This window comes from Excalfactoria chinensis, unplaced genomic scaffold, assembly GCF_039878825.1.
Source record: "Excalfactoria chinensis isolate bCotChi1 unplaced genomic scaffold, bCotChi1.hap2 Scaffold_82, whole genome shotgun sequence".
NCBI lineage: Eukaryota > Metazoa > Chordata > Aves > Galliformes > Phasianidae > Excalfactoria > Excalfactoria chinensis.
This window is the reverse complement of record NW_027315715.1, coordinates 281,386-304,722: the sequence shown is the minus strand read 5'-3', so window position 1 is coordinate 304,722 and position 23,337 is coordinate 281,386. Positions and strand designations below refer to the sequence as shown.

At 51.8% G+C, this 23,337-nt stretch overlaps 2 protein-coding genes across 2 annotated transcripts; both read right to left on the bottom strand.

Annotated features, from left to right (window-relative positions):
- Positions 1-12,433: 12,433 nt before the first annotated feature.
- LOC140265280 (olfactory receptor 14C36-like) lies at positions 12,434-13,399 on the bottom strand. The gene has a single exon (XM_072361191.1). The coding sequence runs from the start codon at positions 13,397-13,399 to the stop codon at positions 12,434-12,436; it is 966 nt and encodes a 321-aa protein (XP_072217292.1).
- Positions 13,400-21,863: 8,464 nt separating this feature from the next.
- LOC140265285 (olfactory receptor 14J1-like) lies at positions 21,864-22,778 on the bottom strand. The gene has a single exon (XM_072361196.1). It carries the CDS (start codon positions 22,776-22,778, stop codon positions 21,864-21,866), a length of 915 nt encoding a protein of 304 aa, XP_072217297.1.
- Between the last annotated feature and the right edge of the window lie 559 nt (positions 22,779-23,337).

The following is a 23,337-nucleotide window of genomic DNA, read 5'->3' as shown; positions in this document are numbered from 1 at the left end:
CAGCCCCGGGTGCATCTCAGCCGCCTGGTGCTGCCCACCCCCCTGGCTGCCCCCACACCTCCATCGCCCTGCACTGCACGTCTGATGGAGGAGGCACGACGGAGGCAGCCCCAGGTGCTTCTCAGCCGCCTGCCACTGCCACCTGGCTGCATCTCCTGCCGGCTGGCAGACAAGCACCACGGGGACAGCAGCCAGCCGGCCAAGTGACAGCACCCACCTGCACCACCACAAGAGGCAAGAGCAGCGGCTACAAGCAGCACACTGGCAGCATCCCCGCCACAACCAGGAAGCCACCGCATGGCCAGCATGTTCTAGGCCACAAACACCGGCGCTAGGCGGAGCTGCCTGTGCCAGCACGGCGGCCAGCAGGAGGACTCGGTGCCCATCACAGCCCAACAGCGGCTCCAGCGGGAGTGTACCAAGAAACCGGCCCACTTGCTGTAGCAGGAGACGTGGCCGTAGCCGACCGATGCGCTTCCCTGTAGCCCTGGGCTCCTCGCCGGCCCCCACGACACCCAGAGAGCAGCGGCAGTGTTCCAGGGGCACCAGCACCGGCCCCAGCCCTACCCCTCCCAAACTGGGCTGTCCGCAAACGGCATCTTGGACTGGGGCACTGCGGGGCTCTGAAGCTGATGGACCGCCAAAGCGTTGCACTGTCAAAGCTCCAGGCTGGGAAATGCTGGGTGGGGGGTGGGAAATGCTGGGTGGGGGGTGGGAGATGGTTGGCTGGGGGGGGAGGGGGTGGGAATTCTTGGGGTGGCCAATATTAGGGTGGGGGATGGCTGGCGGGTGGGAATTTGGGGTGGGGAATTGTTGGGCCGGGGGACTGGTTGGAGGGTGGGAGTTTGGGGTGGGCAATGAAATGGCTGTACTCTGCTACTGTTGGGGTGGGAATCTGGGGGGTGGGAAACCGTTGGGGAGACAAATGTCTGCGGTGGGAGATGGCTGGCATCAAAAATGACTGGACTCTGTAACTGCTGGCCCTGGGGATGTGGGGAGGGGGAGGGGACTTGGTGGGGTGGCAATTCTGGGGGAGAAATTGTACTCTGATAATGTTACACTCTCAAAGTGTTGGAATTTGGAGGAAGGAATTCCTGGGGTGGGAATCTGGGGGGCTGTTGTAATACCAGAAGAATTTTACAGAGCAGCAGCCGTGGATCAAGAGAAGGACTTCACAGAGCAGCAGCTGTGGAGCAGGATCAACAGCACGAGAACATGGATAATTCCTAATAATTCTAGTTCCTGAGACAATAGTTGGCTAACCTGAACGCAAAAGGCCAGCGCGCTAGGACTAACAGCCACACAGCAACATGGTTAAGGTCATTGACTGCCCGAAAAGCCATACTTTTATAGCAGACAGACGAAGGCATTTAAAAATCACACACACTCATTGGAGGAAAGCTACCGCAATAACAACCCTAAAACCCCCCTTCAAAGCCGCGAGCCATTCATTCTTTTCCTAGAGGTGTCCTTGATCCTCGTGCTGTTGATCCTGCTCCACAGCTGCTGCTCTGTGAAGTCCTTCTCTTGATCCACGGCTGCTGCTCTGTACAATTCTTCCGGTATTACAACAGGGGGCTGGGAGGTTTTTGGCAGAGGGAGGGAACTATTGGCGGAGAGGGAGCGGGGGGGGGAGGGGGCGAGAAACTGATTGGGGGTGGGAGGTTTAGGGGGTGGGATCAGAAAGAATTGTTAGGGTGGGAAATGGTTGGGAATATTGTCATTTATTTACTGTTTGGTACGTTAAATGATTAAATGTCTTGCGTTCACCTTTGCTATACCTCTGCCTGCAGCCGTTCATTCAGTTAGAAAGCCCACCTCCCCGCGCCCCCTTCAGGGCCCACCTTCAGGGCAAACTGGGCAGCAGAAAGGGCAGTGTCCCAGATCTGCCACCACCATCGGACACAGCCCTCCCCTCCAGGATCCCCTCCCCTGTAGTGGAGGAGGCTCGCTGCGATCCCAGACACAGCCATCAGTCGCCAGGTGCAGAGAGGACTGAGCCAGGCTGCACCCTGCAGTACCCAGCAGCAGGACCAGAGTCTGAGGCCTGCCTAGGTCGTGTGGCTGCGCTGCAGGCTGAGGGATGGAGAAAGCCCCATCGTGAGATTTTTTCCGTTCCTGAGGGTTCCCCCCTCCATCTTGCTCTGCTCCAGCCCCAGCCGCAGGCCGGCGTCCCTGACAGGTTGCTGTGGTTGCAGAGCTGGACTTGGCCCTTGACCTGTGCCCCTGTCCCCACCATCCACCTTGCCATCTCACCCCTCTCTATCCAGTTCACGCCCCGTCTCTCTCACCTCCATGTCCCACCTATGTCCTCTCTACGCCCTCTTCCTAGTCTTCTCCATACCCCCTCCATCTTCTTTCCGAGTCCAATCTGTGTCCCCCCCTTCTACGGCCCCCCCATAAGCCCTCTGGGTCCCGTCTATCTCTGCACACTAGGAAGGCTATACATGGTGGCAGAGCTGCAGCACTTACAGCGTCGATGACTGCTGAGATGACCCACCTCTCTGCAGCCTCACTGCCAGGTACAGAACTGCTTGGAGCACGGCAGCCCCCCAGAAACAAACCAAACCAAACCAAACCAAGCCAAACCAAACCAAACCAAACCAAGCCAAACCAAGAGCTTTAGCACCCAGCAGGCAGAGTGAGGGAAGGAGAACACGGCCCATGTCACAACCCACTGCTCCATACAGCTCCACACAGAACCAGAAAGCAGAGCAGGAAAGTGGAGAGAGCTGGCCTAACTCTTGCAGGATTGTAGCCAATAGCCCAGAGAAGAGGAGGAAGCAAGGCAGAAGGCAAGGTTATGTCTGTGTGTCTGTCTGAAGGAAACTGAGCTGCAGACGTTCAGAGCGCTGCTCAGTGCAGCCATGGCACAGACAGCTGCACAGAACAGGGCTCCAGGAGCACTGACAGCTGCTGAGGCACTGCTGGGAAGGAAGGGGGAGCTGCCATTCATCCCTATGGAGAAAGTGCCAACGGAGAACCAGGAACGCCCAGCACAGATCCACCTGGAGCAGCAAAACCAGCAGAGCTCCCCGAGAGAGAAATGCTTCCTCGGCAGCTCCTGCCTGTGCTGCACTGCCGCACCCAGACATGGGCCCTGCTCTCCCTTCTCAAGCCGTGGGCTGGGAGCTGCGTCCTTCCCAGGCAGCACAGCAACTGCTCAGCACACTGCAGACCGCTCCCCCAAACCATCCTCACAGTGCCTTACCTCCTGGCAGGCTCAGGGAAGGAGCAGCCGGCGACCTGAGCCCACAGGCCCAGCCCTGCACAGCCCTGCACCCAGCACTGTCATGGCGGCGCCCGGAGCTGCCGCACAGCATCCTGGGAGTGGTAGTTCCTGCGGGGCCTGCAGCTCCCAGCAGGCCCTGCAGCTCCCAGCAGGCCCAGGCGAGGGCAGAGGGGAGCGGTGCTGTCAGCCCGGAGCTCGCCCAGAGAGCCCAATGTTCGCAGCACTTCACACCAGGCACTTGGGACTCGGCTCTTTCTGTCCAGAACGTCCCTGAGCTGCTCAGAAAGCACAACTGCGTCACCCTCGCTGCACTGTGCAAAGGAGGCTGCCATTGCAGGCTCGGCTCTGACCTGGTCCAGCAATGCACTTCCTTGCAACTGGAGCACTGACACGCTTGCTTCTTGCAAGTAGCAGTCACCCACTGCTTTGCACACCTCTGTGCTCGTGCAAATGGGCACGACCCCAGTCTTGCACTCCCCGCCTGCACACAGACACACACACACACGTACCTCCTCGTCCTTGCACGCCCTCCCACATGCATGCACAAATCTCTGCAGTGCATGGACACACTTGTGTAGCTGCACAAATTTGTTCACCCCTGCACACCTACATGTGTGCAACCCCCCCTTGCTCACAACTCCATGCACGCTCACTCATGCATGAAGACTTGCACAGCCTTGTCAACAGCCATACACACAAGTGTGCAAGAACAAACAGTACACCTGCAAACACCTTTTTGCACACGTGACATTCAACACAATGCACACCCTGACATTCAACACCAGAAGAGAATTCAACACTCGAGAATGAAGAATGCACATCTGGCTTCAAGGAATGCAACTCTCCTATCTCCAGAGATCCCCACCCTCTCAGTGTGCCATCTCACCTGGACGTGAGTGTCCCTCACAGCCAGCCAGAAAAGCAAGCAGAGGCTGAGACCAAGGAATCCCTCCCTGATGTGCAGCTCTCTGACAGCTTCCCTTACACAGAGTGCTGGCCGCAGCCATGTGCATTATCACATGCACTTGTGTGGGCAGTTGGTGTCTAGACATGAAGGAGACTTGTTAAGTGCTCTGCTGACATCCAGGGACAGACAGAAAATTTCAAGGGGGAGCTGGAGTATGTATAGAAAGGATGTACAGACCTACAGTTAAGGATGTGGATTTGCATCTGAGTCCGTGCCTGCAGATGATACAAGCGCTATGCATTGTCACCCAATGGAAATGATCAAACAGGTGCTTTGGTACAGACTGTCTGTAGGGCTCAGGAAGTGTGGCCTTCCAAGGTACTTCAGGTGTCCTAAAGAACAGAGGCAAGCAGCGATGATTCCTTTCTCTCTTGATTCTAATACTTGTAGGTAGAGCGCTTGAGAAAGACTTTGGAGGCTCTCCTCAGCCTCTTCCTTTCCTCATACCTTTACAAAAGCAGACTTCCAGAAAACAAGAAGACTGGACACGCATTTTGGGTTTGGTTATTTTTATTTTTTAATTTTTTTAAATAATTTTGTTGTTGTTGTTTTGGTGTTTTTGGTGTTTTTGGTGTTGTTTTTTTTTTAATCCAGTCCAATGTAATAAATTCTCAGTCATACAAGTGATGAATTTTTAAGGTCTCGCTGCTGTTGGACCACACTCCACTTGAACATCAAGTGGAGCAGGAGGTAGCCTTCATCCAGAAAGGTGGAATCTTGATTAGATGTTGCTGTCTTATGGAGAGGAATCTTGGCATCCCCCAGGCTGAGCCAACACACATGCACAGATTTCTAGATGGTGACCATAACTTTCTGCCACTGCTCCTGCTGCTTCATCATCAGTATCCAGCAGGAGATCACGAAGCAATGGAGGCACGGTGGTATCCAGGTCATCATCTGAAACTTCTTCCACCAGATTGGAAGGGACCAGTCCTCTTGTGCCGTCCGTCAGCTCTCCCAGAAACCAGCCATCCTCATCCACGTCTCCACAGATGTAAATGTACTGTCCAGCTGTCAGTGGAAGCTCATTTTCTGGGTCCTCATTAGGGCCATCAAAAGGATTGTAGCTGTGACGAGCTAAGAATCTTCGTATTAGTGGTGATGTTGGTCTGCAAGAATGCATGCTGCAGACTGCCATTGGCCACACTTTTGACTCCCCCTGCTTTTCCTGGGGGTTGGAGCATTCCTGTTCAGGATTTCTGTGCAGCCTCAGCTCTTTCCCGTTCTCCTGGAGCTGCACGTATTTCTCGTCCAGACGCTTGCCGAGCACTCCAAGTTTGACCTCAGCCTGCTGGAGACTCTGCAGCTTCTGGCACACTTCTGGAGAGCATCCCTCTCTCAGCAGCTGGTTCTGGGCCTTCAGGGCCTGGCACTGCCTCTCCAGGTTGCTCAGAACTTGTAGGGGGCAGCTACACTGTTCCAGCAACTTGCTGGTTGTGCTGCCTGGGAACCCCAGGTCTTCCTTGGCTGTCTCATTCTCTTTTTCTAAATTCTGTCCCTGCGGCTGGTTGACTTCCTCTGCTTTCTCTGTGGTCTCTTCAGATGTGGAAGAGGCCTCCTTGAGCTGATGGACTCTTTCCCACAGCTGCTGGGTACGGAGGCTGAGTGTATGCGTCTTGTCCTTGAGCCACTCCACCTCCTCCTGCATCTGCTGAGAGCTTCTGCTCCTCAGCAGGCAGCTCTTCTCTTCAAGGAGGCTGCACTGTCTCTGCAGCTCCTTCAGCTTCCTCTGCAGATGGACGTCCTGCTCCTGCAGCTCCCTGCGCTCAGGTGGGCAGGCCTCTTGTTGCTCTGCAGCCTGAACACCCACCTCTGCTACAGCCCGATGGCAGGCCCTGGCCCCGTTGCAGTAGGCGGGTGGCTGCCCCTCCCCGTGCTCCAGGATGTACTGCAGGAAGTGTCTTCTCTGCTCCTGCAGCTCACGCTGGAGGCGCAGGGTATGGGCGGCCTGCTCTCCGCGGGACTTCCAGCAGAGCTGCCGCTGGACTTCCAACTGCATTCTGCAGTCCACTCTGCTGCTGCCGCTCTTCAGCAGCACCTCTGTCAGCTGCCGCTGCAGATGCCATGCCTGGCGGATGGTGTCATTGCGGCGCTTCTGCATCAGCTCCTGCATCTGGCGCAGTTGGGCCTCCTTCTGCTGCAGCAGTTGGCGGATCTCTGCTTTCCACTGCCTCAGGCTCTGCTCCCGCTGGCGCTGCAGCTTTGATACCCGTTCCTGCTCCCACTTGGAGAGCAGTCGGTCGGACAGCAGCTGCCGCTCCCGCTCTGCCGCCTCCTGCCGCTCACGTCTCTCGCTGGCCCAGCGGCACTGCAGCTCCTGGGAGCGGAGCTGCTCACCCTCCAGCTGGGCCTGCAGTGCCTCCAGCTCCTGCCTGTTCTCCTCCCGTTGCACAGGGCAGGCGGGGGGCTGTGCTGGGCCCCAGCGAGGAGAGGGCTGGCTGCCCAGGAGCCCCAAGTCTTCCTTGGCTGTCTCTGGCACCTAGAACCAGAAAATCATAGAATAACAGAATGGTTTGTGTAGGAAGGGGCCTCCAAGACTCTCCCGTTCCAAGCCCGTGCCATGGGCAGGGACAGCTTCCACTAGGTTAGGATGCTCAAAGGTGACTCCAGCATGTCCTGGAGCACTGCCAGGTGTATGGCAAGCACAGCCTCTCTGGGCAGCCTGTGCCAGCTTCTCTGCACCCTCACGGTGCCCCATCTTTCTTCCTTATATCTCATCCAGATCTCCCTTCTTCTACTTTCAGGGTGTTGTCCTTTGTTGTATCACCACCCTCCCTTACAACCAGTTCCTCTCCAGCTTTCTCCTGGTCTCCTTCAGGCACTGGAGGGCTGCTCTTTGGTGTCGCCAGAAATTCCACTCCCCAGGCTGAACAATCCCTATTCTCTCAGTGTGTTATCTCACCTGGACATGAGAGTTCTTCACAGCCGGTCGACTGGAGCCCTGCTCTGCACGGTGGTGGCACAGAGCTCCTTCTCTGTCCTGGGAGCAGGATGTTCCATGGCTTTCTGTGTGAGGGGACTTGCTCTCCCAGCTCCCCACGATGTACTGGTTGAAGAGCCTCCTCTCCAGCTCCAGCTGATGCTGGAGGTGGCAGATGCAGGCAGGCTGCTCACCATCCGTCTCCCAGCGCAGCTTGCTGAGGACGTCCTGCAGCTGGGCAGGGGCCTCCCTGCTGCACCTGGCGGGGTTCCTCAGCACCTTGGCCAGCTGCTGCTGCAGCTCCCGAGCCCGGCGCAGGGCCGCATCGCACTCACGCTGCAGCAGCTCCTTTGTTGCCTGCAGCTCGGCCTCCTTCCAGCGCAGCAGCTGCCGGGTCACCGTCGCCCGCTGCCGCTGCTCCCACTCCTTCAGCCGCTGCTCTTCCTGGACCTGCTGCTTCTCCCAGGCACAACGCAGCTGGTCGACCAGCAGCTGCCGCTCCCGCTCTGCCGCCTCCTGCAGCTCACATCTCTCAGCAGCCCAGCGGCGCTGCAGATCCTGGCAGTGGAGCCGCTCGCCCTCCAGCTGGGCCTTCAGCACCTCCAGCTCCCAGCTGTTCTCCCGCTGCGCAGCGCAGGCCGGGGGCTGTGCCGGGCCCCGGCGGGGAGAGGGCCGGCCGTACTTGGCTTGTCCCCGTCCCGCGCTGTCTCGCAGCATGGCCACGGGGATCTGAAAAGACCCTTGGCCTCCAAAAGCTGTGGCCAAAGGCCACCGACAGTCGCTCTCCTTTGTGGGGTCTGCAAGGACAGCTGCCCCTGACCCCGTAGCGCCCACTGCCTCTCGTCCCTGTCGCAAGGGTGTGCAGACAGTGAATGCCGTGGGGGTGCTGTGCCAGTGGCCTTCTGTGCTGTGTGCTGGCCCAGCTCATAATGGAGGGTGGGGCAGTGGCCTTCAGTGCTATTGGACAGTGCGACCCTGTGCCCCCAGCACATAATGGAGGGCGGGGCAGTGGCCTTCTGCGCTGTGGGGCAGTGCGGCCTTCTGGCCCAGCACCAAATGGAGGCTGGGGCACAGTGGCTTTAAGCGGTGTTGGGCGGAACCGCCTCCTACAGTGCTGGGCTGTACGGACCACCTTTCGTGGCGCTGGGATGCGTGGACTTCTCTGGCACTGGAGAAGAACAGCAGCGGGTCGTCCAGTTCACTGTGGTTTCCATTTAGATGGCAATAAAGGAAACATCTCACCATACCTACGAGCTAGTTAAGTTAAAAGAACCTGGTTGCCGGTGTACCCTGCTCGAGGAGCTGCTGGAGCAGACAGCCAGGCTGCTGCAAGATATCAGCAACCCGAGGAGCTCTTGGGGATCTCTGAGGGAGACAGACAGGAGGAGGTGTGAGCCTACTTCCACCGCAGACACGCAGCCTCATCCTGAGTCCATGCGAGTGGGAGTAGCCAATCCAGCTGCTCATCTGCAGGTCAGAGATCTAGACAGCCCGAGAGGGGAAAGGGGCTGGAGCCTCGTCTCTACTCTAAGCAGAAGGAAGCGTCTGCTCCCAAGCCCCCATGGTGCTGCCAACCCCTGCAGTGTCCCCTGCAGCGTCCCTGAGTGAGAGATTTGAGGTGTGAGAGGCAGACTGTGTTTTTGCAGTGGAAATAGCCAGTATTTCTGTTTGTAGTTTAAGTTGCTTTTCACAGAGAAAGCTTCCAAACAGAGTAAACTTGAGACTAGGGCATTCTGACCATAGTAAAATAAGCACAGGCATCAGGTAAGGTAATTATGTAGGGTAGGGGAGAGTCCGGTACAGGACAGAAGTAGTGCAGGCTGTTGAAAACATTGCCCTCCTCTCGATGTAAGAAGCACAGAACATGCCCAAAGACAATGGGTTGCTAACAGACATTGTGTGGAAGTGTAACGTAGCTGTGGAAGTGTAACGCAGTAAGAGCTTCGGTAGACTGTGAGCCTGAGATGCTCGACCAGTGGGTGCCAGGAGAGGCTCTACCTGCGCCAGACCCAGGGTATATAACAGAATGGGTTTCACCGACAAGTTGTGCAATTGTCAGCAGTGGGCGCACACACTACTGCAGTGCTGAATAAACAGCTCTTCACAGAGAGCTGTTATATAATAAACAATGCTGAATAAACAGTTCTTCTTTCCTGACTGGAAATTCTTGAGTGTGTTCCTCACAGAGGCTCTTGCACAGGAGAGGGATGAAGGTCTGCAAAGTGGTCCAAACTCATGCCTTGAGAAGCACACTGAGAATACAGGGAGTAACAAGCACAGGGAGCGAGGCCGGTCAGGGCACTGCCTCAATACCAGTGCCACCATAAAAGGGCGGAGAGTCTTAGTAACTGGGGACTCCTTGCTGGGGGGCACTGAGGCTCCCATTTGCCACCCAGATAATCTCTCCAGTGAGGCGTGCTCTCTTCCAGGGGCACATGTTATGGACAGTGGGAAGGCTCTACCGTGGCTCCTTAAACCGGAAGACTGCTATCCTTCTGTTGTCATTCAGGCTGGGTCCCAGGATGCTGCAATGAGGAAACTAAAGAATGTTCAACAGGACTTTGCATCCCTTGGAAAGATGCAGAAGGGATCAGGGATGCAGGTAGCATTCTCCTCTGTCCTTCCAGTGGACGGCTGGGACCCAGGAAGATGGAGGAGAACATGCTGGCTGAGGGGGTGGTGTCTTGATCAAGGCTATGGGTATTTGGATCTCGGGCAGGCCTTTGAGAAACTGGGTATGTGGACTCCTGATGGACTCAACTGAGCGAGTGGGGAAGAAGTGTGCTGGGGAACAAGCTCTCTGGATTGACTACCAGGGCTTTAAACTGGGTCCGAGGGGGGAAGGGAGGGGAGTTAGATGTGACAGGGTTACAGGTATGAGGATTACAGATGTGAGGATTACAGGTATGTAGTGAGGATTACAGGTATGTAGTGAAGCTGTGCAGGGAGAAGATTAGGAAAGCCAAAGAGCAGCTAGAACTGAGCTTGGCTGCTAAGGTAAAGGAGAACAGTAACTATTTTTATAAACACATCAACAGCAAGAGGAAGGCTAGGGAAAATCTCCACCCCTTGTTGGATGCTGAGGGCAACTTAGTCACCAAGGATCAGGATGAGGCTGAGCTACTTAATAACTTCTTTGCTTCAATCTTTAATAGTAAAACTTGTTGCTCCTTGGGAACACAGGCCCCTGCACTGGTAGATGGAGGGGGAACAGAATAAGCCCTGCATGATCCACTATGAGATAGTTTTGGACCTGTTTCAAAAGCTGGATGTTTACAAGTCCATGGAGCCTGGATGGATTGCACCCTAGAGTTTGCGCCTAGAGGGAGTTGGTGGATGTGGTCGCCAAACCACTTTCCATCATTTTTTGGCACTCTTGGCTGACTGGGGATGTCCCTGTGGATTGGAGGCTGGCAAATGTGATGCCCATCTTCAAAAAGGGTCAGAAAGATGATCTTGGCAGATACAGGCCCATCAGTCTCACCTCGGTGTCCGGGAAGGTTATGGAACGGATAATCTTGGGAACCATCAGGGACCAATTAAAGGTCAGGCCTAGTTAGCATGGGTTTAGGAATGGTAGATCCTGTTTGACTAACCTGATTTCATTCTATGACAAGGTGACCCACTTGGTAGATGAAGGTAAGGCTGTCGATGTGGTCTACCTAGACTTCAGTAAGGCCTTTGACACTGTCCCAATAACATTCTTGCAGAGAAGCTGGCTACCCGTGGTTTGGATGGGCGCACACCCTGCTGGGTAAAGCACTGGCTGGATGGCCGGGCCCAGAGAGTTGTGGTCAAATGGAGTGGAATCCAGTTGGCGGTCGGTCACGAGCGGCATCTCCCAGGGCTCAGTGCTGGGACCGCTTTTGTTTATCATCTTCATTGATGATCTTGATTGAGGAGATTGTGTGCACCCTCAGTAAGTTTGCAGACAACACCAATTTGGGAGGGAGTGTAGATCTGCCTGAGCGGAGAAGGGCACTACAGAGGGACCTGGATAGACTCAATCGATGGGCCAAGGTTAACAGCATGAGTTTCAATAGGACCAAGTGTCGGGTCCTGCATTTTGGTCACAACAACCCCAGGCAACCCTACAGGCTTAGGGAGGTGTGGCTGGAAAGCTGCCTGCTGGAAAGGGACCTTGGTGTGCTGATGGACAGTCAGCTGAATATGAACCAGCAGCATGCCCAGGTGGACAAGAGCAACCTGGCTTGTATCAGGAATGGTGTGGTGAGCAGGACTAGGGAACTCATCCTGCCCCTGTTCTCGGCACTGGTGAGGCCTCATCTTGAGTGCTGTGTACACTTTTGGGCAGTACAAAAAAGACATGGAGGTGCTGGAGCAGGTCCAGAGAAGGGCAACAAGGCTTGTGAAAGGCTTGGAGAATCAACCCTATGAGGAGAGGCTGAGGAAGCTGGGGTTGTTTAGTCTGGGGAAAAGGAGGCTGAGGGGAGACCTTATGGCTCTCTTGCAGTATCTGAAGGGTGCTTACAGTGAGAGCAGGACAAGTCTCTTCTCACTGGTGACAAGTGACAAGATGAGAGGAAATGGCCTCAAGTTGTGCCAGGGCAAGTTCAGGTTGGATGTTAGGAAACACTTCTTTACAGAAAGGGCAGTTAAACACTGGAATGGTCTCCCAGGGAGGTGGTTGAGTCACCGTCACTGGATGTGTTTAAGAGCTGTTTGGATGTGGTGCTCAGGGATATGATTTAGCAGAGGGTTATTAGAGTTAGGGTACTGGTTAGGCTGTGGTAGGACTTGATGATCTTTGAGGTCTTTTCCAACCAGGGTAATTCTATGATTCTATGAAGCTTGGAAACGTCTAACGTGATAATCCATATCCAAGAACTTGTCCCGTGCAGGGTCTCACAGGAAATGAGGTAGAGGGGACCTGACAACCAACGTGCAAACCAGCTGCTGCTGCTGGCCTCTCAGAGGCACTGGCAGATGGGAGCCTGAAAGCAAAAACCCAGCCAGAAGCCCAAGGATGGCCTGTCAACTGCTGCAGGCTGATGGCACCACACATTCTGTTGAACACCTGTGTGCTTCCTGCTGGACTGTGGGTTTCTGAGAACATCCGACCCCGTCAGCTCCAAATGAAGGAGGGCAGACAGAGTCACTGCATGTCCTTTATTCTGTAAGGTTCACAGAGAGCCTGGTTCATTATGTACAATGTGTATGGGCTACACTACAAAGGTACAAACTGAGTAGGAATTTATTTGCCTAATATATATAAAATGAATAATAATGAATTCCACATATAAAATGTACAGAACAATCAATAAAATATAGCTTGATTCAGAAAGAAGCTGTATTACATGTCATGAATCTGAAAACATGGGCAGTTCACTGCTTTTGAAACACATCTGGTCATCACTTTCCTCACTGCATCCTTGACCTCCCGGTTCCTCATGCTGTAGATGAGGGGGTTCAGTGTTGGAGGTACCACTGTGTACACAAGTGCCAAAATCAGGTCCATGGATGGGGAGGAAAGGGAGAAGGGCTTCAGGTAGGCATAAAAGACAGTGCTGAGAAACATGGAGACCACGGCCAGGTGAGGGAGGCACGTGGAGAAGGCTTTGTGCCGTCCATGCTCAGATGGCATCCTCAGCACGGCCATGAAGATCTGCACATAGGACGCGACTATGAAAACAAAGCACCCAGAAGCTAAACTGGCACTAAAAATGACAAGCACAACTTCCCTGAGATTTGATTCTGGGCAGGAGAGCTTGAGGATCTGAGGGATTTCACAGAAAAACTGGTTGACAACATTCCCTCGACAAAGAGGCAGTGAAAATGTACTGGCAGTGTGCATCAGGGAATAGAGAAACCCAGTGCCCCAGGCAGCTGCTGCCATAGTGACACAAGTACTGCTGTCCATCAAGGTCCCGTAGTGCAGGGGCTTGCAGATGGCAACGTAGCGATCATAGGACATGATGGTGAGAAGGAAATATTCTGCTGAGAGGAAGAAGAGAAAGAAAAAGATCTGTGCAGCACATCCTGCGTAGGAGATGGCCCTGGTGTCCCAGAGGGCGTTGGCCATGGCTTTGGGGAGAGTGGTGGAGATGCAGCCCAGGTCGAGGAGGGCCAGGTTGAGCAGGAAGAAGTACATGGGGGTGTGCAGGCGCTGGTCGCAGGCTACGGCTGTGCTGATGAGGCCGTTGCCCAGGAGGGCAGCCAGGTAGATGCCCAGCAAGAGCCAGAAGTGCAGGAGCTGCAGCTGCCGCATGTCTGCCAAGGGCAGCAGGAGGAACTCATTGATGGAGCTGCTGTTGGGCATCTGCTGTTGCTGGGCTTGGAGTCCTGCTCAGAGTGCAGAAGATAATGACAAATCCAGACCATTCTCAGACACTCCTACTGCTATACTATAAAATTTTCCCTTTCCCTATGGATACTGTTCGTTTAACTCCAGAGCTCGAATTTATTTTCATGAGTTTCACCATCCCTTAAGGAGTAGAAGATTTGGGAGCTCTTTGTTTCTTCTAATTTCCTAATCATGTCCAAGCCTCCTAGATATTTTCCTCTGTACTCCAGCTTCTCTTCGAGACCCCAGCCCCAGTCTGTGTGCTCTTTCATTTGTCTTAGAGAAATCTGCCAGTTTGCAAGACAAGTGAACTACTAATGTCTGCAGAAAATGAAGAGAACAGAAACTGATTGTATCATTTCAGGAAGGAAAGGCTGAAAGCACAGCCTCTGTGATTGTTGAGAAAACAACGGATGGACGGAAGAAATACTGATGTGTCTCATAGCTGTGTTCAAATTTGACAGCCCCTATGAGACTTCTGCCTCCAATCCTTTCTGTCTTCCCTCAGAACAGGAAATGAAAAATCCCTGCCCTGGCTCTCCTCTTGCAAAGTACCCTCAGAAACATTCTGTTGTGCAGTGGAGCTGTGATCCCCTGCCCCAGGAAGCAGCTGTGGCAGCACAAGCCCTGCCGGGGGGCTCCTTCCCCCCACACGTCTCCCCGCAGCACCCTGGGCAGCTCCCCGGGCAGGCTGAGTGCTGAGCCTGGCAGGCGGCAGAGTCCCATAGCCGGCACACAGCCCCTGGGGCACAGCAGGGACCCTGCTCTGCAGGACACACATGGGCACCCACCTGCAGCCCCGGCTGCACAGCCTGCAGCCATGCTGGGACACGCAGCCCTCAGGGCTGTGCTCTGAAACTGCAGAATGGAAGCCCTCACCTGGAGCAGAAGGCTTTTCACACAGTAAATTAACATGCAGAGCATGCAGCCAGATCTGCTATGGGATGTCCCTGGTTTGATAACTCTCTATGAAAAGCAGCTGCATAGACTGCAGTGAGACTTACCGTTTCATGGTCTGTGTGCAATGCTTTTGCTTTGAGATCACAGCCTGCTCACACCATACACATCCTGTAAACTCTCTTTCCCCTTTCTCTCCTCTCCAGTAAGCTGCAGGCTGTGCTGTGCACAAGAGCTGCTCCTGGGCTTAGCTGTGTCTCCACAGTGCTGCCCATGTGTATGAGCTCCCTGTGTCCCATGAGCCTGGCCCAGCTCAGCAGCAGAGGATGTCATTGTTATCCTTCCCACTCGTCTCCCCTGAGATGTCCCTGGGTCTTCTTGGCAAAGAGCTCCTGAAAGACAACAGCATCATGACTGTACTTAGAAATCTGTTGAAGTAAACACCAGATGTCCAGTGGACAGTGACTAATTCCAGATATATGGGGAGTCCTACTAGGTAGTGTTTGCTGAAACAAATACGTCACACAGACAAGGACGGGGAGGGTTAAGCTTCCCCTGTGATGGACAGTGATCCAGCTGGGGTACTGCAAGCGCCTCATCTCTTCCTGCAAACCCTGGGCCAGAAATGGGATTCAGATCCCCACAGACATGCAGGATCATTCGTATTCCTCTGGTTCAGGTCAGATGTGCACAAGGAGTTGCCTGCATGTGAGCTCCTGCTCTGAGTCCTCGGTCCTTCAGCATGGAGGCAGTTGCTCACACACAGACACTGGGTGATGCCCAAGGTGCCTGGAGTGCATCTGGATGTGTGCAAGTGCTTGTAAACTGTGTGGGAAATCCCTGAGATCGACACCTCCTTCCTGAGCATCAGCTGAGGGACAGATAGGGGATAGCACCGGCTGTCTGGTGAATTCACATGCAACAGCAAGTGCAGCACAGGGCCTTCAGGAAAGCCATGCCCATGGTGTGTCCATGTTGCTACGTCAAGACCAAGACCCACAATTGGTATAATGTCTGTGTGCCACCTTCTGTACACTAATACCAGAGATGAGCTATCCAGTCAGGCTCTGTCCAATGATGCTTTCCAATTACGATGTTTACTTGTGTGGTTGTGCACTACTGCAAACACCAACACACAATAAGCTAGAAATCTTGGTAGAGATGCAGGCCAGGGCTCCTGTTTGGACCACAGGGACACAGTTTAATGGCTTCCACAACTGCACTGTAGCACAAGGGGGATACAGGGTCTTTACGAGGGATGTCCGAGGAGAGAAGGAAGGATGACTGCCCACTGTGAGAGTGCACTGAGCTCTGCCTGGAGAAGCAAGAGCAGCCAGGTCAGAGCTAATGGAAATGGAAAACAGAGGAGACCATCAGTGCCTGTTCCTGTCCTTCTGATCAGGGAGAGGAAGTGGAAGGTGCCCTCGGCTAACTGATGGGAGCTTGATGCTGTCAGAACCTTGTCCCATTTGGGGGCCTTTTTGACTCCAGTATCTTCTGCAGGGACAGCACAGAAGGGCATGTGCCATCCAGAAGATCTCAGGAGATCACAGATGGCAGCTTCTTGACCAAGCCATGGAGGAAGCAAAGAGGAGAGGTTCTCTGCTGGATCTCATGCTCTCTGGCAAGGAAGGTCTGGTGAGGAATGTGAAGGTCAAAGGAGCATCAGACCTTGTGCAAGATACAAATGGGTCTCTATTTATCTATCTATCTATCTATCTATCTATCTATCTATCTATCTATCTATCTATCTATCTATCTATCGACCATAAGCTTAAAGGATGTTCATTAATGTCAATAAAACTGAAACAGATAATTGAAGACAAACACAGAAATCAATGAAAATGTGTTAACCCTTCTCAACATGAGATCTTCTCACTAGACCTGTTCCATTTTGAGTTGTAAATATGAGCATTTGAGGTAATTTTGTGTCTTCCTTTTTTCCCCCTGCAATTACAATGTTTTCCAGAACTGTGTTTGCAGAACACAGATGCCTTCAGGGACAGGGACACAGACAGTGGTTTTCAGTGCCAATGCCCTGTGACTAAAGCCCGGCATCTGTTGCTGCTCTTCCCTGCTTCCTATTTGATGTCCCTCATCCTCCAGGAGTCTCCAGCTCTCCTAAATAAATAGCCATGGCTAAGGGCATGTTTTCAGCAGGCCATTTGGACATGCGCTCCTTCCACTGCCTTTCAGATTTCCCCATCCCTTGCTTTTTGTTCACTCAGATACCTCCCAACTGTCTGACTGATTTCTGACTTTCAGGGATATTACTGGAATTTGCTCCATCTCTCCAAAGTCTGATGGATTCTGTTGTCAACTCCTTCACTGTGATTCTACCTATCCCATCCTATCTGTGACTATCTCATTTCTTGTACAGATATTCCCTGTGAAAGACAAACCTCAATAGATGAAGCATGGACATGGCATGCAGTCAATTGGTGTGCTTTAGTGTTCATTCAATTGCATCTCCTTTCCTTCTGATTGTTGGCCAAAAAAAAAAATAAAGAGAAATCTTTCCTTGCCCATGTGCAGCTGGATCTCTGAGGAAAGCCAGTGGGAGTTGGTGCAAAGGTGATTTAAAATTGAGAGGGTGACTGTAGAGGGGATGAGTGATGTGAGGAAAAGTGATGCAAGTCCCATGGGGCCAATGTGAGTAGAACTGGATTGGGAAGGTTGAGAATGAACTTTGTTCACACAGTAACAGATTAGAACCCATTTGGGACACCCTGGAGCGACATGAGTTGCAAAGTGCTGCTTTAATGTCTTGTTTAAACCCAATTATAAATAAATAGACAAGAAATGTCTGCTGGATTCTTCCTCTTTAAGCTCTCTCCAGATAGCTCTCCATTTTGCTGAACAAGTTCTGATAACCTGAAGGTGATGATAGGAAGGCACAGGACAAAAGACACAGGAGGGCTCTTGAGGTGGTAAGGGGCCCCAGGGGGCATTTGCTGCTGAGTCCATCAACCTCCAGTGCAGAATGAAGACTGCACAAAGCTCTCAACGAGACAAAGGCAGAAGTAACAGCGAAGTTTCTTGGAGTATGAATGGGTCCACTGAGGGCCATTATCAAGCAAGCTTCCCTAGGGACTTGTTAGAGCAGATAACTGGAAGCCATGACTGCAGGTAGGCAAAGGCACTGGCATGGTGGCTCTAATGCAGAGAAACCCCTCCTTTGTCTTACGAAGCAGACAGGCCATGACTGGATTCCCAGGCCCTTGGCAGGGATATTCTGTCCCTCATGTTGCCTGAGGGCCCTTCCTGGGCAGTGGGATGGAGGTTTGCATGATGTCAAATGAAAGACATGGGGACAGAAGATCCCAGGCTCTGCATGGGCTGCAGGGACACTGTGAGGTTCATGTCCCATGTGTGCCCAGTGTCTCACTGCAGGATGTGGGATGTAAGAAAGGCCCAATCTGAATATATAGCCAATTCCATTGAAACTCTGAACTTCAGATCTCTCAGTTTCAGTGCCCACCTTTGCACACCCTCCCATAGTTTGATGTCCTTTATGTTCTGTGGTGCCCAGAAGTGCAGCCAGTGCTCCAGGTGAGGCTGTAGCAGTGCAGAGCAGAGTGGGATGATCCTTTCTGTCACCCAGCTGGCAATACCTTGCTTGTTTGCAGTCCAGGAAGCTGCTGGCTTTCCTGGCTGCCTGGGCACACTGCTGACTCACATTCAATTTGATGTTGAACAAGACCCCCAATCCTTTTCAGTCAGACCACTCTCCAGTGTCCCATATCCAGTCAGTGTGTACGTTCAGGGTTGCCCCTACCCGGGTGCACAATCGGGCACTTGTTATACTTTATGCACTTGGTGCTGAGTACCAACCGGTACCCAGTTCTCTGACTTGCCCACATTTCTCTTCAAGTCTTCTCCACCCTCAGTGGAGGAACACAGTACCTCCTCATCTGGTATCATCAGCAAACTTTCTCGGAACAACTTCTAATCCTGCATGCAAGTCATCTGCAAAAACATGAATGAGAAGTGGTTCTAAAATGGAGCCCTGGGTAACCCTGCTAATGACCATCTACCAGCCTGATGGAACCCATTGACTATAATCCTTTGGGCCTGACTTAATGGCCAACTGCTAGCCTGACCCTTGACTTATTCAGATGCCAATGAAATGAGAGCCCTGTGCAAACTAAGGTGTCTGCTGTGAAAGAACATTGATGTGCCATAGTTCTGCAATACCTCGAAATCCGGACTATGCCACAGATGGAGCAGAGAGGAAGATCTGCCTCTTCTGTTGTGATCTCACCCGTTTGGTAGGTAGAATAACACTACATGCGACATGGGGACAGTGTCTCTGCACTGCTCTGCTCTCACCTGCTCCGCTTGCAGGGGAATGGGGCGGTGGGTTGCTCTCATGTCAGCGCAGACAAACTTACTTTCCCTTAAACCCTTTTTCCTCTGTGCACTATTCCACTATTCGCACCCTCATTTACATTTCCATATACCCTCAATTACACTTCCACATACCATTAACAATTACACTTCTTATACCATCAAAACAGTTTGTCAGACAATACAGTTATTCAGTTCCCATAAACACCCTTAGTACCATATAACTTTCCCATAACAGTCCCTATCGTTCAGCTCTAAACATATGAGTGGACAGACAATACAAAGTCTTTCACTTCATCTGTCTCTGACCATTTCCCTTGCAGGAGGCAGGAACCATGGATCGGGACTCCACACTCAACCCATAACTATGTTGTGTCTCATTCGCACCACAGTCACTCTGACATTTAGATCAGAAACCATGGTTTATTCATCATACACAATGCTGATGATGTTTTCTAGCTGGAATCTTAATTACGCTCGTACCCTGGTCGAGCTGTTGCAAACTTTAAGGTTTTTCCCAGAGTCAGCTTGATACATGGTACCAAACACTTACAGCAGGTGATAATAATGGCCATACAACCTATAAGCCCCATGATTACAGCTTGGAGAACCCAGGTTACCATTTGACAGGATATCCACTATATCCCATACCTGTAGGAGAGACCAACCTAGCTCTGTCCTATTGCCAACCACCTGGGGGAGAGCGCTTGCTCTTTTTTTTCATGCATATGACTTTCATAGGAACTCCTCCAAGGAGTCTTCCTACCCCAGCTGGCAACCTAAGCCATGAGCTCACCTCCCAAGGGGCAGCACGGATGGCCGTACCCTGTATAGGATGACTCCTCAGGACTTATGGGCTCCCCTTACCATACACATAACCGGTCTGCCTATGGATGGTTTTTGCCTGTTCCCGCAGTGATCAGGTGAGGAAGGGAGTCCTTCTGAGAAATCTCAGGGTATACCAAAAGTGTCCTCCCTCTCAGCTGGCCCCGCAGCCAAACAGAGCTGGTCCCATCTGGGTTGCCAAATTGACTTGCAAAATCAAACTCTAAAAACCAGTGTTATATTATGAATATGCATTTATTCAGTGCCAGGTTCAAGGAGGATCACCCCTTCTGTCTTGCACACCATCAAGCAGAAGTGTTACGTATTTAAAAGCCAAGCTCATACATATTCAATAGATTTCCTGGAATTCACCTATATATTCATTCTTTCCACTAACTCTTTTACATATGCCTCTCCCTCTCCTCATGCAGTTTATAGCGGGGGTCTCCCTCCAGTGGTCTAGGGGATGAAGTCAGACATCTTTCTCGCGAAGGCTCAAAGTCTTCCTCGCTCTGTCCTTTTTGCATTGTCATGTTTGATAGAAGCTGCCTGGTTCTGGACAGCTTCTTGGGCAATGTTCCCTTTAGTATGCAGGATGTTCTTCCTTTATGTTTACTACACATCGTACTTGTTTATGGGCCCACGTACCTAAATTTTGACTTTGAGATTAACTGTTTTACTGCATCAGTTTGCCCTAACAGATCGTGTTTGCCTAGCAGAAGTGCAAATGCCTCATCTGGAAAGCTCTGCTCCTGGCCCTTAATAAAAAAGACATGCAGACAAGGGCAGGGACCCTCTGAATTCCCCTTTGCAGGGCTGTCATTCAGCTGAGGCAGTCAGTGCGGGTGTCTCATCTTCAGATGTAAAAGCCTGGGGTTGAAAGGAGATTCAGTTCCCCACAGCTGTTCCAAATATTTTGATAAGAAAATGAGACATATTCTTCCCAAGGAAGATTCACTATGGCAGGAGGTACAGCCCTGTGGTCCATCCAACCCCTCCAATGAGCCCAGTGGCTGCTCCAACTTCAGTAGCAGGTCGTGTGGTGATTCCAGCTCTGGCAGTAAGCTCTGCAGTTGCTCCAACTCCTACAATATAGCCCAGCAGCCATTCCAGCTTCAGCCCGTGTCTGTTAAAACCCCTGCAGCAGGTCCTGGACCTGAAAACAGATATGCGTATATATTAGTATCTATGTATATCTATTTGCAACTGCATATATTGTGTATATGTGAAAATCTACTACATATATTATATGTGTATGCATATATATTTGTCATAATTATTATCCTTTTCATTTTCTCTGTATTAGTAAATAGCTTTAACTCAGTGCATAAATTCTAAACCACAGCACTGTTCTGAGTCCGTTACAGATCTCCTTGGGACTCTTGAATCTGACACCGTCTCTCAGTGAAAAGCACCAGAAGATCTCAAAGTCTTCTCAGGGAGCAGCTCCTGAGGTATATTCCTTACACCAGCTTTGGAAGAGGCCTCCAGTTCTCTGGTCCTGCTCTGAAGGAGCCCTCTTGTTATGGCAGTGCCAGCAAGGAGACCAGCACTGACACAGCCGTTCATATTGCTGGCTACTGACTGCAGCCCCAGAGTGCTGCTGTAGAGACAACAGGACTGTTGTGAGACACACAAGACCTTCAGGCCTGCACAAATGAGAGGACTTGAGAGCACTGTGGCAGTGTAAAGAGAGCAGGAATGAAAAGAGCACATTGTGCTGCTGTCTGTGGCTGTACCTCCCCCAGACACAGAAAAGGTAGGGAGAGAGAAGAGCTAAGGAAAAGTCTGTTTTGAAAGTTTTTTTGTTGGCGAACCTGAAAGCAAAAGTTCAGCATGGTAGGACAAACAGCCACACACCAATATGGTTACATATAGCTGCATCCATTTATTGCCCGGAAAGCCATACTTTTAGAGAAGACAGATGAGGGCGTCCAAAAATCACACACACTAATTGGAGGAAAGCTACTGCAATAACAAACCTAAAACCCCCCTTCAAAGCCACAAGCCATTCATTCTTTTCCTAGAGGTGTTCTTGGTTCTCATGATGTTTATCCTGCTCCACAGCTGCTGTTCTGTGAAGGCCTTATCTTGATCCATGGCTGCTGCTCTGTAAAATTCTTCTTGTATTACAACAGTTTTTAGGTATCTTTTTACCAACTTGGGGAATCTGGTTCCGTGTTTACATTAGCTCCTAGAGTGAGAAAGCGGAAAGTAGGTAGGAAAGAAGCAGTGACATAAATCACAACTTTTTTTTTGCAGATTGCAGTGTCACACACAATCAAACAATCAAAGATGCATAAAACATAAACAGCCATCACTGCGAATCACAGGAATGATATGCGCTTTACTGAAGCTGAAATAGTGCTTACTGCAACACCTTCCTGAGAGCGTGCTTGATCTCCCTGTTCCTCATGCTGTAGATAATAGGGTTCAGTGTTGGAGGAACCACTGAGTACAGAACTGCCACCATCAGGTCCATGGATGGCAAGGAGACGGAGGGTGGCTTCAGGTAGGCATAAAAGACAGTGAGGAGAAATAGGGAGACTACGGCCAGGTGAGGGAGGCACATGGAGAAGGCTTTGTGCCTTCCCTGCTGAGAAGGCATCCTCAGTACGGCCATGAAGATCTGCACATAGGACACAACTATGAAAACAAAGCACCCAAAGACTAAACTGACACTAAAAATGAGAAACACAACTTCCCTGAGGTAGGAGCCTGAGCAGGAGAGCTTGAGGATCTGGGGGATTTCACAGAAAAACTGGTTGATAACATTGCCTTGGCAGAGAGGCAGTGAAAACGTACTGGCAGTGTGCAGCAGGGAATTGAGAACCCCAGCGCCCCAGGCAGCTGCTGCCATGGTGGCACAAGCTCTGCTGCCCAGGAGGGTCCCATAGTGCAGCGGCTTGCAGATGGCAACGTAGCGGTCATAGGACATGATGGTGAGAAGGGAAAACTCTGCTGACATGAAGAAGAGAAAGAAAAAGAGCTGTGTAGCACATCCTGCATAGGAGATGGCCCTGGTGTCCCAGAGGGCGTTGGCCATGGCTTTGGGGAGAGTGGTGGAGATGCAGCCCAGGTCGAGGAGGGCCAGGTTTAGGAGGAAGAAGTACATGGGGGTGTGCAGGCGCTGGTCGCAGGCTACGGCTGTGCTGATGAGGCCGTTGCCCAGGAGGGCAGCCAGGTAGATGCCCAGCAAGAGCCAGAAGTGCAGGAGCTGCAGCTGCCGCGTGTCTGCCAACGGCAGCAGGAGGAACTCATTGATGGAGCTGCTGTTGGGCATCTGCTGTTCCTGGGCTTGGAGTCCTGCTCAGAGTGCAGAAGATAATGACAAGTCCAGACAATTCTCAGACACACTCCTCCTGCTATACTATATAAGTTTTCATTTCCCTTAGAAAAATATTTAACTGCATAATTTGTATATGCTATCATGAGCTTCACCATCCCTTAAGGAGTAGAAGATTGGGGAGCTCTTATTTGCTTCTCATTTCCTAATCATATCCCAGCCTCCTGGGTATTTTCCTCTTTACTACATCTGCATTCGAGACCCCAGCCCCAGCCTCTGTGCACTTCAGTTTGTCTTAGAGAAATCAGCCTGTTTGCTGGACAAGTGAACTATTAATGCCTGCAGAAAACAACTATAACTTAAGTTGATTGTATCCTTTTAGGTAGGTGGGGTTGAAAGCACAACCTGTGTGACTGTTCACAAAACTGCCAACTGATTGGAGAAATACTGGGGAGTCTCTGAGCTGTGTTCAAAGTTGACAGCCCGTTTTAGATTTCTGCCTCCAATCCTTTCTGTTTTCACTCAGAACAGGAAATGAAACACCCTGCCTTGGCTC

Excerpts from the sequence above, each read along its gene's own strand:
- LOC140265285 (XM_072361196.1), bottom strand. The coding sequence starts at position 22,778 with ATGCCCAACAGCAGCTCCATCAATGAGTTCCTCCTGCTGCCGTTGGCA.
- LOC140265280 (XM_072361191.1), bottom strand. The coding sequence starts at position 13,399 with ATGCCCAACAGCAGCTCCATCAATGAGTTCCTCCTGCTGCCCTTGGCA.